Source organism: Struthio camelus, chromosome 3 (genome assembly GCF_040807025.1).
Source record: "Struthio camelus isolate bStrCam1 chromosome 3, bStrCam1.hap1, whole genome shotgun sequence".
Classification (NCBI taxonomy): domain Eukaryota; kingdom Metazoa; phylum Chordata; class Aves; order Struthioniformes; family Struthionidae; genus Struthio; species Struthio camelus.
Genome location: NC_090944.1, coordinates 145,319,088 through 145,334,461, shown reverse-complemented (window position 1 = coordinate 145,334,461; position 15,374 = coordinate 145,319,088). Strand labels below are relative to the sequence as shown.

At 45.3% G+C, this 15,374-nt stretch overlaps 1 protein-coding gene across 1 annotated transcript in view; it reads right to left on the bottom strand.

The window, feature by feature from the left end:
- Positions 1 to 15,374, bottom strand: part of CFAP61 (cilia and flagella associated protein 61) — a 141,568-nt gene that overhangs the window by 96,757 nt on the left and 29,437 nt on the right. Inside the window, exons 12-13 of the mRNA XM_068940772.1 lie at positions 12,187 to 12,226; positions 4,550 to 4,689 (exon numbers count right to left, since the gene is read on the bottom strand). Coding sequence (XP_068796873.1) covers positions 4,550 to 4,689; positions 12,187 to 12,226 — 180 coding nt within the window. The remainder of the gene's footprint in view (positions 1 to 4,549; positions 4,690 to 12,186; positions 12,227 to 15,374) is intronic.

Here is a 15,374-nt window from a genome sequence, read left to right as displayed (position 1 = left end):
TCCACCGACTACATAAGAGATGGGGGCAGGGGCTGGATTTAAAGCTCTTGCTATAAGACCTTCAGTGTTTTTTTACAGCATTAACTTAGGTTGGAAGGGACTTGGAAGGTCATCTGGTTCAACCTCCTGCCAAGAGCAAGGCTAACACTGAATTTAGATCAGGCTGCTTGAAAATATCCTTGGAGCTTTTCAAGACCTGACTGGATAAAGCCCTGAGCAATCTGCTCTTGGTCTCCTACCTGACCCTGTTTTGAGCAGAGGGAGGTGGAACTAGAGACCTCCTGAAGTCCCTTCCAACCTGAATTATTCTATGAAAACCCTAAGAATGGAGATCTCACAGCCTCTCTGGGCAAACTGTTCCAGTGCTTAATTACCCTCTTAGGGAAAATTTTCTTCCTTATACCCAGTCAGAATCTCCTCATATATGATGACTCACCATGTCTCAGTTACTCCATGGATGTCACAGCTCTGCCTCTGCTCACAGAGCTCTAGCTCCTCCTGTCTGCTTCGCTGGCTGTCGGCATTTGTATACAAGCACTTGAGGTGGGCACCCTTTCAATTTTTTATTCCTCTGAAGGACTTTCTCACTTCCGTCATCCTGCTCCATAAACTTATCACCCCAACTTCTGTTCCCTCTCTTAATTGCATGCTGTTATCACCATCCCCAATGTACCTAGTTTGAAGGCCTCCTCACTAGGTTAGCAAGACTGTTGGCAAAGTTGCTCTAGCCTCACTTTGTCAAGTGAATCTCATCTCATTTCTATCCTCTAAAAAGGACCTATGGTCATAAAAGCCAAAGCACTGCCTGTAACACCACCCATGTAGCCAGCTGTAAACTCTCAGGATATAACTACTCCCACCCAGCTTTTCCCCTTCACTTTAGGATTCAAAAGAATGTCATCTGCATGCCTATATCACCTTTGCTTCCAGAGTGCTGTAGTCACAGAATCACAGAATGGTTCAGGTTGGAAGGGACCTCTGGAGATCATCTAGTCCAACCCGCCTCCTCAAGCAGGGTCCTCTAGAGCATATTTCCCAGGATTGCATCCAGGTGGGTTTTGAAAATCTCCAGCGAAGCAGACTCCACTACCTCTCTGGGCAACCTGTTCCAGTGCTCTGTCACCCTCACAGTCAAGAAGTTTTTCCTCAGGTTCAGATGGAACTTCCTGTGGTTCAGTTTCTGCCCATTGCCTCTTGTCCTGTTGCTGGGGGGCACCACGGAGAAGAGATTGGCCTCATCCTCTTGACACTCCCCCTTCAGATACTTGAACACGTTGATGAGATCGCCTCTCAATCTTCTCTTCTCCAGGCTGAACAGGCCCAGCTCTTGCAGTCTTTCTCCAGAGGAGAGGTGCTCCAGTCCTCTAATCATCTTTGAAGCCCTCCGCTGGACTCTCTCCAGCAGGGCCATGTCTCTCTTGTACTGGGGAGCCCAGAACTGCACACAGTACTCCAGGGGAGGCCTCACCAGGGCTGAGCAGAGGGGCAGGATCACCTCCCTCCACCTGCTGGCAACACTCTGCCTAATGCACCCCAGGAGGCCATTGGCCTTCTGGGCCACAAGGGCACACTGCTGGCTCATGTTTAACTTGTTGTCCACCAGCACTCCCAGGTCCTTCTCGGCAGAGCTACTTTCCAGCAGGTCAACCCCCAGCCTGTACTGCTGCAGGGGGTTATTCCTCCCCAGGTGCAGGACCCTCCACTTGCCTTTGTGGAACTTCAGGAGGTTCCTCTCCGCCCACCTCTCCAGCCTCTCCAGGTCCCTCGGAATGGCAGCACAGTCTTCTGCTGTGTCAGCCACTCCTCCCAGTTTCATATCATCAGCAAACTTGCTGAGGGTGCGCTCTGTCCCTTCCTCCAGGTCATTGATGAATAAGCTGAACAAGACTGGACCCAGGACTGACCCCTGCGGGACACCACTAGCTACAGGCCTCCAACTAGACTCTGCGTTGCTGACCACAACCCTCGGAGCTCTGCCAGTTCTCCATCCTCCTCCTCACTGTGCGCTCATCCAACCCACACTTATTGAGCTTGCCTGTGAGGATATGATGGGAGACAGTGTCCAAAGCCTTGCAGAAGTCCAGGGAGACAACATCCACTGCTCTCCCCTCATCTACCCAGCCACTCATTCCATCCGAGAAGGCTATCAGATTGCTCAAGCATCCTTTCCCTTTGGTGAATCCATGCTGACTACTCCTGATCACCTTCTTGTCCTCCACATGCTTAGTGATGATCTCCAGGAGGAGCTGCTCCATCACCTTTCCAGGCATGGAGGTGAGGCTGACAGGCCTGGAGTTCCCTGGCTCCTCCTGCTTGCCCTTTTGGAAGACTGGGGTGGCACTGGCTTTCTTCCAGTCCTCAGGCACCTCTCCTGAGTCCTTCTTTATTTGTTCCAGGTCTCACTCAGCAGTGTCTTTGGTGCCCACATGGATGAATAACAAGGGGTAGCCTGAGGGCTGAACTAGCCTCAGCAGTCTCTCCACAGCACCACAAATCCTGGGCCTGGACCAGCAGCAGACCTCTGGTGACAGCACATCAAGACAGTGGATGGGGGTCTCCACCCCTGCAGAAGGGAATCTCCAACCCCTGTCACCTGATAATTCCTCTTGGTGCTAATGCATGGGTCAGGTCCAGCTGGCTCCGAAACCTCTCTTAACAGAGCTTGTTCTCCTTTACTGGCTATTTACAGCACTGAAGGTGGAGAAGGAGCCTTCTTCCCATTGCCAGCAGTCACAGGCTTGAAGTTTCCAGCTCATTCAGTTGTAGACTCTAGCTATTTCGGCTTCCTTGCAGTGGGGAGCTTGGGCTCCTGCCTCTGCGAGGTGTCCGTGATGACCTTGTAATCTCCTTTTTCCCTGCCAATGCTGTGCAGTCTGTCTCCGTCCTGTCTGGCAGTGACTGGCTCCCCTTGGCCCCCCTGCCATGCTGACTGCTGAGGCTGCAGGTAGTGCCTCTGCTCCAGTGACCCCTGGAGCAGCTTGGGGATGTCCCCACAGGAGGCCAGCCCACAGCTCCCTCCCCAGTGGGCCACTGAAGACTACCGGTACATTTTTAATGAAGAACCCACTAATCAGAAAACAGCTGACAGAAGCTTCGGAAGCTCCTAGAAACTTCCAGAAACAACTAAAAGCCGCAACCTGAACTTTAGGAAAACAAAACCCAGAACACAAACAAATTCAAAGTAAATAAAGAGCCACACAGCTACTGAGGGAAAATTAGCAAAAAATGCCGCTGAAAAACCTTAAAATAAGGAGATAAAATTAGGAATAAACTCCACCAACAACCGCTCGTGGGGGGAGAAGCTGCCAAAAAAACTGCAAAACAACAAAAAACCCTCGCCCCTCCCCCTGAAAGAGTAAATGAAACCCCACAATAAATAAATAAATAAATAAATACAAAACCCCACAAATAACCACTAGTTAAAAAAAACTGCTGAAAAAAAACAAAAAAAATCCTTTCAAAACCTCACAAAAATCCCCTTGCCTAAATAGTGATTCCTATCTCAGTAAATAAACAAACACATAGACAAAAAAAACCCACAAAGAACTGCTGGGGGGAAAAATAGGGGAAAAAAAGAAAACCTGCTGAAATCTCCCTCCTCAAAAGCATCAAAAACACAAAACAAAACTAAAAAATCTCTCTTTAGGTAAATACTCCTCCAAAACTGTAAATTAATTACATAAATAAACCAAGCCCATAAAGAACTGCTGAGGGAAAAGAAAGGAAAAAAAAGCTCTGAAAAAATCCCCAAAGAAAACTCCATCAAAACTCCCCTAGCTAAATAAATAGAAACCCCAAAACAAACAGGCAAAGAAATCAGACCCCTCCCCAACCATGTAAAAATCGAGAGAAAAACAAAAAAAGAAGAAAAAGGAAGAATCCCAAACAAACTGCCAGAAATTGAAAGGAAGAAACTCCACAAACTGATGAAAAATGGGAAAAAAAACAAAAAGTTTTTAAAAATACTACCACCATCATCTTTGCTGAAAAAATGCCAGGGCAGGGGCAGAAGCTAAGCAAGTACCCACTAACTGCCAAAGTTGCTATTAGCATCCTCCTTGCTGAGGATGACCATCTCATTACTCCCTAATCATCAGATAGTTAGAGACTAAAGATAGGCCCTTTTTCCTGTATCTAACATAAACAGAAATAACAGATCACAGTGCCATAAAGAATTAAAGAGGAGAATATGGAAAACTTGAGGTTAATTTAGGTGAAATCTACTGTCTTCATGAATATCATAAGATTCTTACAACATCCATCCATACATATCCATACATAAACAAATAAAAGGCACAGATTGAGGTTTGGGGAGGAAATACAGGAGCCCTGTTCCTAATTACTCTAGGCACAGTCCTGTGCTATTCAGCTATACCGCTTTTGGGACTCAAGCTGTCATTTTTGCAAGACATTGCGCTGTACCATGCAGACATACCAGCTTGTTCAAAGGTAATGAAGGAATATCCATCTGGTGCTAGGTTGTATGACGCAAGTATATTCCATAAAAGCACTTCAGAGAGCATTTGTTGTCACAAGGCACATGACTCACTTGAGCAATCCAGCACGGTGGAATACGTAAAGCTCATGATTAAATGTGGAAGTACAGAAAGGGACAACTCGAACAAAACTCTGGATCAGATGGAACTCTGGTACAAGGTGTGGCACAACAATGACACAGAAGTCTTTGTCCTGAAAACATATGCAAAGAACATACACTCTTAGTGTTCTCAACATCAAACTTACACAAAAGCTTCTGAATAGAGGGAAAAAAAGAAAAAATCAATCATCTGCTTCAATGCAATACTTAAAATGAACGTACACTGCAAGAGTTGCTCTACCTAGACAGCGTGATGTCTGGCAGCAATTATAAGTATAAATAAATAAAAAATAAAGTGCCTTTACGGGATCTTTCTGCTCCAGTGGTAAAGGCTAATGAGTTAAGATCCTGAAATTCCCTAACTGTCCTTCTTTTTTTGTATTCCTCAGTACAGAATATCTTTATGCTCAAACCTTTAGGGCTAATGTATTTGCCTTGCCATGTCCTTTTTTTCTACCCTACAATTCTGCAGCAATGGAATTTTAGGATAATGGATGTCTGGGATTTTTTGCACATTTGCAGCCCAGTTAGAACATCACCTAGAGCAGCATGTCCTGAAATCCTGAACAACCAGTCAATGTGCACACATGGATTGACTTTACACCATGTTCACAGCAGACCTAACGAATTTGGGTTTGCATATGTACAACAAAGTCCAGCTCATCCTAAATTTGGCACTGCTAGTGTGCATGTGCTACAGGGTACATATGCATATGAACATGGTATTGACATTCAATTTATTTGTTCACAGAGATCTGTGCTGTAAAAGCAAATGTGTCCAGGACTCTCAGATGAATAATCTCAAATGAACCAGAGCATCCTCTGGAGATAAAATAGCATGCCACAGATAACCTGATCCGTTCCAACTGTTTAAGTGCTCCCTTCCTCCAAAGTCTCTCCCATTCCTTTCTAGGAATACATGCTCTAAGATAATGTCACTGCATGTATGGATGTTAGAGAATCCTGGCAATTCAGAAAGACCCTGAATGCAGCAAGATACATGCTGAGACACTCTTGAGCAGCACAGACTTGGAGGCTGTTTAATCAGTTTACCCTGGCCCAATATTATTAAAATGAGTTGTGTCACCAGCAGCTACGCCATGCCAGGACTGCTATTTTCAAAAAGTAAAAAAGACCAATATAAATTCTCATTTCTGGGTCTCAAAATCATTTTACAATGTTGTTGTGGTTTATGCACTGCCTGACTATTCTATAGGGAATAGGTTCCTAGAAGGAAGAAGGGTCCAAGAAAGCTGGTTAATATTCAAGGATCATCTCCTCCAAGCTCAAGAACGGTGCATCCCTATGAGCAAGAAGTCGAGCAAAAGGGGCAGAAGACCTGCATGAGTGAACGAGCTGCTCCTGGCAAAACTCAGGGATGTCAAGGTCAGCAAGGGCTTCTTTAAATATATTGGTAACAAAAGGAAGACTTAGGGAAAATGTGGGCCCACTGTTAAATGGTGTAGGGCCCTGGTGACAGAGGACACAGAGAAGGCAGAGATACTGAACACCTTTTTTATTTCAGTCTTTACTGCTAAGACCAGCCCTCAGGAATCCCAAGGCCCTGGAAACCAGGGAGAAAGTCTGGAGAAAGGAAGACTTTCCCTTGGTTCCAGAGCACAGATAACAGAGGCAGCGAACAGACGCAGCAGTTTGCACAGCAGTTCGCGCAGAAGGATGCCAGAAGGCAAAGAAGGCACCTTCATTTCTTGTAGTAGTGTGTGCTTCCCCAGGCATGGTCATGACACGCCGCAGAGCACATTCCCCAGTGGCTGTTGGAGGTGCTGCATCGGCTGTGGCTGAGGCTTCAACCCAGACAGACCCTCTGACAGCAGATGCAGCTCTACAGGTGTCAGGCTGCAGGGAGTGCCTGGGGCCTCTCCGAGAGGCCTGGGCTGACAGTCAGCTCTCCTGCAGAAGGTGTGCTGGGGTTGATCAGCTGTATCGCCAGATAAAGGAGTTACGGGAGGAAGTCAGTAGGCTGTGTAGAATCTGAGAAGATGAGCAGGAGATTGACAGGGTATTCTCAGAGACTGTGCAGCTCCAGGAGTCCCCACCCCCCACAGCAGTGGATTTGCCGGAGGGCTCAGTACCGTGTGAAACGGTACATCATAACACTGTTGAAGAAGGCTGGAAACTGGTCACTTCTCGTCGCAGGAGAAAGGCTCTTGCTCCTCCTCAAGACTTGCCTTCGAGAAACAGGTTTAGCGCCCTCCAAGCTGAGAAGGAGCTGGGCATGGCTTCAAGGGAAGCAACTGGGCCGACAGACCCTGTGCCATGCAGGAACACCTGGAAGAAGCTACGAGTCATTGTTGTGGGTGACTCCCTGCTGCAGGGGACAGAGGCACCTATCTGCCAACCTGACCTCTTGTCTAGAGAGGTTTGCTGCCTGCCAGGGGCTCGAATAAGAGATGTCATGGAAAGACTGCCAAGGCTTGTCCATGCATCAGACTTTTACCCTCTGCTGCTCTTCCATGTGGGCACTAATGACACCAAGGGCAAACTGGATACCATCCAACAGGACTTCAGAGCTCTGGGGATGGTGGTCAAGGGTCTGGGAGCCCAGGTCAGTTTCTCCTCAATCCTGCCAGTGAGGGGGAAGGACGGGAAGAGGAGTAGACGAGTTTTCCAAGTTAACAACTGGCTGTGTCGCTGGTGCTGCCACCAGGGTTTTGGTTTCTATGACCACGGAACCCTATTTGAAGATTGATAGCTGATGGAGAGAGATGGGATCCACCTCTCCAAGCAGTGCACGCGTGTCTTTGCTAACAGGTTGACCACGCTGGTAAGGAGGACTTTGAACTAGGAAAGATGGGGGAAGGGGAATGGTATGGTGACACAGTAGTCAGTAAAACACCGCTCAAGTCAGGATGCCGCCAACGGGTGTGTGCAGCCAGGGGACTCAGCACAGGACATGGCTGTGGAGGATCCTCTTGCACCTCTCCTGAGAAGCCTACGTGCTCGATTGCCTCTCTGAAATGCCTGTACACCAATGCATGCAGCATGGAGAATAAGCAGGAAGAATGAGAAATCTGTGTGTGGTTGCAGGACCATGATCTTGTTGCAGTTACAGAGACGTGGTGGGATAGCTCACATGACTGGATTGCCATCATGGACAGCTCTGTGCTTTTTAGGAAAGACAGGCCAGGAAGGCGAGGTGGTGGAGTTGCTCTTTATGTGAGGGAGCAAGTAGAATGTGTGGAGCTCTGCCTCGGGGTGGATGAAGAGCAAGCTGAGAGCCTATGGGTAAGGATTAAAGGGCAGGCTAGTATGGGTGACACGGTGGTGGGGGTTTACTGCAGGCCACCTGATCAGGAAGAAGTAGATGATGAGGCCTTCTACAGAGAGCTGGAAGTAGCCTCAGGATCACAGGCCCTGGTTCTCCTGGGGGACTTCAAACACCCTGACATCTGCTGGGAAGAGAGCACAGCTAGGCACAAACAGTCAAAGAGGTTCCTGCAGAGCGTTGAGGAGAACTTCTTGACCCAGGTGGTGGAGACGCCAACAAGGAGAGGTGTGCTGCTGGACCACGTACTAACAAACAAAGAAGGTCCGATTAGAGACGTGAAGGTGGGGGGCAGCCTTGGCTGCAGTGACCGTGAGATGGTGGAGTTCAGGCTCCTGTGAGGAGAAAGCAAGGCAATAAGTAGGATCGCAGCCCTGGACTTGAGGAGAGCCAACTTTGGCCTCTTCAGGGACCTACTTGGGGGAATGCCATGGGGCAGGGCCCTAGAGGGAAGGGGGGTCCAGGAGAGCTGGTTAATATTCAAGCGTCACTTCCTCCAGGCTCAAGACGGGTGCATCCCTCTGAGTAAGAAGTGCAGCAAAGAAGACCTGCATGGCTGAGCAAGGAACTCCTGACAACACTCCAACAGAAGGAGGAAGCATACAGAATGTGGAGAAGGGGACAGGCCACTTGGGAGGACTATTAGGGACGTTGTCCGAGTATGGAGGGATGCAACAAGGAAGGCTCAGGCCCATCTGGAATGAAATCTGGCAAGGGATGTCCAGGACAACAAGAAGGACTTCTTCAAATACATCAGTAGCAAAAGGAAGACTAGGGAAAAAGTCGGCCCACTGCTGAATGGGGTGGGTGCCCTGGTGACAAGGGATACAGAGAAGGCAGAGTTGCTGAATGCCGCCTTTGCTTCAGTCTTCACTGCTAAGGCCAGTCCTCAGGAATTCCAGGCCCTGGGGACAAGAGGGACAGTCTGGAGAAAGGAAGACTCTCCCTTGGTGGAGGAGGATCGGGTTAGAGATCTTTTGTCCAAACTTGACATCCATAAATCCATGGGCCATGATGGGATGCACCCACAAGCGCTGAGGGAGCTGGCGGATGTTATTGCTAGGCCACTCTCCATCATCTTGGAAAGGTCCCGGAGAACAGCAAAGGTGCCTGAGGACTGGAGGAAAGCCAGTGCCACCCCAGTCTTCCAAAAGGGCAAGCAGGAGGAGCCAGGGAACTCCAGGCCTGTCAGCCTCACCTGCATGCCTGGAAAGGTGATGGAGCAGCTCATGCTGGAGGTGATCTCTAAGCATGTGGAGGACAAGAAGGTGATCAGGAGTAGTCAGCATGGATTCACCAAAGGGAAAGGATGCTTGAGCAATCTGATAGCCTTCTCGGATGGAATGAGTGGCTGGGTAGATGAGGGGAGAGCAGTGGATGTTGTCTCCCTGGACTTCTGCAAGGCTTTGGACACTGTCTCCCATCATATCCTCACAGGCAAGCTCAGTAAGTGTGGGTTGGATGAGCGCACAGTGAGGAGGAGGATGGAGAACTGGCAGAGCTCCGAGGGTTGTGGTCAGCAACGCAGAGTCTCGTTGGAGGCCTGTAGCTAGTGGTGTCCCGCAGGGGTCAGTCCTGGGTCCAGTCTTGTTCAGCTTATTCATCAATGACCTGGAGGAAGGGACAGAGCGCACCCTCAGCAAGTTTGCTGATGATATGAAACTGGGGGGAGTGGCTGACACAGCAGAAGACTGTGCTGCCATTCCGAGGGACCTGGAGAGGCTGGAGAGGTGGGCGGAGAGGAACCTCCTGAAGTTCCACAAAGGCAAGTGGAGGGTCCTGCACCTGGGGAGGAATAACCCCCTGCAGCAGTACAGGCTGGGGGTTGACCTGCTGGAAAGTAGCTCTGCCGAGAAGGACCTGGGAGTGCTGGTGGACAACAAGTTAAACATGAGCCAGCAGTGTGCCCTTGTGGCCCAGAAGGCCAATGGCCTCCTGGGGTGCATTAGGCAGAGTGTTGCCAGCAGGTGGAGGGAGGTGATCCTGCCCCTCTGCTCAGCCCTGGTGAGGCCTCCCCTGGAGTACTGTGTGCAGTTCTGGGCTCCCCAGTACAAGAGAGACATGGCCCTGCTGGAGAGAGTCCAGCGGAGGGCTTCAAAGATGATTAGAGGACTGGAGCACCTCTCCTCTGGAGAAAGACTGCAAGAGCTGGGCCTGTTCAGCCTGGAGAAGAGAAGATTGAGAGGCGATCTCATCAACGTGTTCAAGTATCTGAAGGGGGAGTGTCAAGAGGATGAGGCCAATCTCTTCTCCGTGGTGCCCCCCAGCAACAGGACAAGAGGCAATGGGCAGAAACTGAACCACAGGAAGTTCCATCTGAACCTGAGGAAAAACTTCTTGACTGTGAGGGTGACAGAGCACTGGAACAGGTTGCCCAGAGAGGTAGTGGAGTCTGCTTCGCTGGAGATTTTCAAAACCCACCTGGATGCAATCCTGGGAAATATGCTCTAGAGGACCCTGCTTGAGGAGGCGGGTTGGACTAGATGATCTCCAGAGGTCCATTCCAACCTGAACCATTCTGTGATTCTGTGAAAGTCTGGGAGAGCTGGGACTCTTCAGCCTGGAGAAGAGAAGACTGAGGGGGCATCCTATCAATGTGTATTAGTGTCTGAAGGGAGAGTGCCAAGAGGATGGGGCCAGACTCTTCTTTAGTGCCCACACTTCTTTAGTGTGAGGGTGACTGGGTACTGTAACATGTTGCCTAGAGAGGTTGTGGAGTCTCCATCCTTGGAGATCTTAAAAAGCCATCTGGAGGCAGTCCTGGGCAGCATGCTCCAGGTGATCCTGTTTGAGCAGGGGGGTTGAATTAGATCTCCAGAGGTCCCTTCCAACCTCAACCATTCTGTGATTATGTGATCTTTTCAGTAGAAAGGTACCATGTGAATCTTACTGCTTTTCTTCTTTTCAAACATACGATGTGATAAATTTTTCTTACTGCCTGGTGATTCCATCATGACATCTTGTTTCAAGGTACTACAGATGGCAGGTGCATTGTTGGATGGATAAATTATTTTGAAATTTTAAAAGTTTTCTGTGCTCAGTTTTTTTTGGAATGTAAATTATCATGTTACTAAGTGCTGATGTTACTCCAGTCTGTACTTAGGAAAATTCCTGACGGTGAGCACTTTTAAACCTGCTGATATTTAGGACCAACTCTGTATCTCTGGTCATCAGGACCTGTTTCTAAGTGATGCTACTATGCAGTACTTTATAGTGTGAATGCACAACACACTGCACTGTGCATTAAAATTGTCTTAGAAAGTGGAGTTTGTTACTTAAGATAAAGATTGATCACATAGGGAGTTAGGGTGAAACAGTTACTGCACTGTAAATTCACAGCCTCCTTAGCTGCATATTAGCTTTGCCCTGCACATAAGCTTTCAGTCCCACTGTTTAGGAGATAGGCAAAGAATATGAATTTCCTTAATTCTGCTGTTTTCTAGACTTTAATTCCTTCCTATTCCATGTGTTTTCCCTGACTTTATTTTTAATTTAGACAAAGTCTGAGTCTATATATGAATTTAGAGGAGTTTGCTCTCTAAATCTGCATCTCAGAAGACTTCCTACGGGATGCAAGCAAAGAACTTATGTACACAAAGCAGCCAAGAGGAGGATTTAAACTTACAGGTCATGAATACAGCTGAGCGTCACTGCCCGTGACATTCTCCTATGAGTCATTCACTTATGCTTTAGATCACATCCAAACATTCTGGATGACAACTGCACTATTGTCCTACCATGCATACACAGATTACTTTTTCTGGCTCTTCAACCTGATTCAGATCCATTGCAGGTCCAGCTTTTATCCTAAGCCATTTTTATAAGCATCAGGCACTCATGGAAATTAATTCCAAAGGTAGTATCAATTCTAGACAAATCAGAGCAAGAGCCTGAGCTTCAGACATGTACAAAAAGACAGGGGAAATACTACTACACTTTACTGTTTAAATGAGGCATTATCTTGAGAACTCCTTGAACAACTCTTCAAATAACCTTTCATTTAGATAAGGAAGTCTTCTACATAGGCCTCATACAGGCAACTGATTATGAAGACTTTCAGAACAACCATGTGACTGTAATAGCACATAGTAAAAACTAATGAGCTAATTCCAATTTATGTGTTGCCGTGCTATTGTTCCACAATAATAAATGAAACCTTGTCAACTTCTCCTTGTAGAGCCTCAATACACTTTTTCCAGAGGTAAGAGAAATCTGAGTAGGTATGTACAGGTGGCAAAATAATATCATTTATCATTTCTTAAAAGAAAATACATTTTCACCTTAAAACTTTGCTTATACGTACTGGAAAAAGCTGGAAAACATAATGCAATAAATCCAGTGATCTGCAACCAAGAGCAAACATTGTTACATAAATAAAGCGCATATCAAACAGACACTAGACATTTCAAAAAATCTACGTCTCCATATATGCAAGGAACACTTATTCACAATGCTAATCAGAAATTCCTGCTAGTTCATAATTAATCATTTGCAGAGGTTGTATATGCACATCAGTTGTTGACTTTGAATGCTTAAAGTAGCACTATAAAGAAGAATAAACCTCGACATTTGAATTCATATCAAAACATTAGTCTCTTACTGAAAAGAAAAATTGAAAATTTGAGTCAGATGCTGCTCACTCAGAAGCGTTTTTCAAAAGACTTTCATGGACTGTGAGAGCACTATTAATATATAGTAAACATATTTATTGAGGTTACAAACCGTTGTTGCTATGGTCCATGTTATTTCCATCATGTACCAAGAGTTCTGTCACTATCCATTTGGTAAATCTACCCAATAGACTTTATCAGACTAACAGGAACATCAATACTTTGAAATTGTTTTTGAACACTTTCCTTCTTTTTCACTTCACACCTACTGGTTTAGAATAATTCCACTCTCTTTTCCATGGTGACAGTGAAATGTGATATTTGAGTTTAAAAAGACAAGACAAATCTAACTATTTCATCCTGTTTCTCCTATGTGTAAGGATATCAAAGAGCTCTAAATCCATCAAATAGAGTTACGCTGAAACTTTATGTAGTATTTTCCCACAAGAGAAAATGTCTTTTGAAAATATTCAGTACAAATACACATTACCTAAAAATACTGACAAAGCCTTTCCCTTCCAGACCTGTAATTAAAATAATCAACTTACTTTTATTTCTTCACCAGTAATGTTACTGGATTGAAAGAGAAATAACATTTAATTGAAATACTTGTAATTGAATGAAAAATGTGAAAACTAAAAAAAACGTTATCAATACAGATTTGGATTGTAGTATTATATAGTCTCCCATATAATATATAATTATGACTAGTTAATGGCATAGCTGAATGGGGGAAAGGAAAAAGCTATTGCGATGTAATTTTCTGTTCTCCAGTATCTAGAACCTTCTTGGCAACAAGAAACTCCAGAACTAAGGGAGATTTTTCAGGGGGCTTAAAAAGGTACCAAACATCTGCAGGTAGATTAGCAGTTTAGTTCCTTCACATTTCACTTCCAGTGCTCTTACAAGCCACATGACACCTACAGATTTAAAGAGATGGAAACATTTGGTGATTTTACTGAATAACACAAATTCCTCAGTGGTAAACTCTCCTTAAGGGCTAAGATGCAATCATACCAACTTTTCAAGCAAATTACTATTTCTGGATCCACATTGTGTTGGGTCAGCAGTAACTCCTTCAGGACAAAATTATCAGATACTGATCCCCGTCAGAATTGCCTCATGCCATCCTCTCAGATACATTTGCTGTTCTGTCAGCTTCTCTACAAACAGGAAGATCAAGCTAATACAAACTAGGGAGGTATACAAAAGAAAAATACATATTTTAAAACACCAAGATCTGCAAGACTCCTCAGCTCTGAGGAGAGGATCTTGCATGAATGTTAATCTTAGCCAAAGTCTACGGAAAGGAATCCTATCTTCTCTGCAGATATCCATCTTGGAATCTAAACTGTTCCAGAGATGTCTCCGGGGGGGAAAAAAAAAGGAGAGAGAGAGAGACGACAATCTGCAGTGTTCAATGATAAACACAGTGGACATACCTTGAACAGAAGTAACAACGGTGCGCATGAAGGAGAGAATGTCAAAGGTGGGCAAAGAAATGAAAGATCGTTATCCTAAGCAGGATGCTACGAGCAGAGAACCTGACTAGTCTACAGAGAGATTATTTCCCAACATGGTGACAGCAGAATCACAGCTCTCCATTGCTATTTCAATATAATGGAGTTTTTCCAGAGCAACGTCCTCATCTCAATATTATTTTAACACCAAAAGTGTTTTTATTCTGGAATAATTTTCTCATTTCAATTTTATTTTAGAATACATTGTCCATAAATTAGTTGTTCTGGAACAGACTCTCTGTAGCATAATTGTTCTACTGTATATACATTGATCAGTGCTTTTTAGCAGACTAGAGACTCATACCACTTTTTAATGAAATTGTATTTCCTTCTCTTCCTAATGAATTTAAGCTAAATTACTAGGTAAATGTGTACCAAGGAGACTATATGTTTGCTTTGCTTCAGGAATTTTGAATATTTGCATCTGTAGCAGATTTCTGTCGCTTCAACTAGGCACCCTCCTTATGCAGGAAACAGCTTAATACATCACATTAATTTGGGGGGGGGTTCTGAATTCTGTTCTTAATAAAGTTTGTCCCTAAATTTCCTTTAAGCCGGATAAGATCAGATGTTGCCCATCACCCATGACTACTACTTCATGTAGAAAGATGGTATTTCAAATGATATTACAGTTGTCAAACACAACACTTAGAAAATTCCTTGCTACCAATACCTTTTGTCTCTAGAAATTACATATATTTTAAGATGTGGAAGATCTTGGGTGGACCCAGCCTCTTTCTGTCTACTTTTTGTAAGTATCTACATACGTTATCTTTCTTCCTAGGATCTAGAAACAAGTGTAGCGCTCAGTGACATTTACAGTTAGAAAGGGCTGGTGTTCCTGGATTAGGTTTGCTGACATAGTTGAGGATGGGCTCATTCTTTAAGGGTGCAAAGAAATTTGTAAAAAAATTCTCTAAAGCAGTTTTATGGATCAGTTCTACTCCAGCAAGATCTAAGAGTCCAAGGCCAACAGCAGCAAGCATTTTGAGATATAAAGCCTTTGTTCTCCTCAAACTTTGGTAGATTCCAGAAAGCTGAATTAATTCTTTCTGTGATGAGAAACTCTTTCAGTGTCTGGAAATGAGGACGTTTAACTGCAGAGTTAAAAATAGCCTCATTTCCCCAGTAGCACAGGTGACCAGCACCCTAACATCTGTCCCTCTTCACTGGTGACCAGCTCCAGAATTAATGCTTCTTTTTGGGAACAAATAGCCTTCTTCCACAATTTCAACAAGTATTTTTCCAACAAAAATAACCAATAGTATTGGAACCTGATAACTTTTTGTCCCCACGGTCCTACCAGAGGTGGGAAGTTGCAGGTGGATGATGAAAATTTCAGTAAGTTGTTAGTGAAGGTA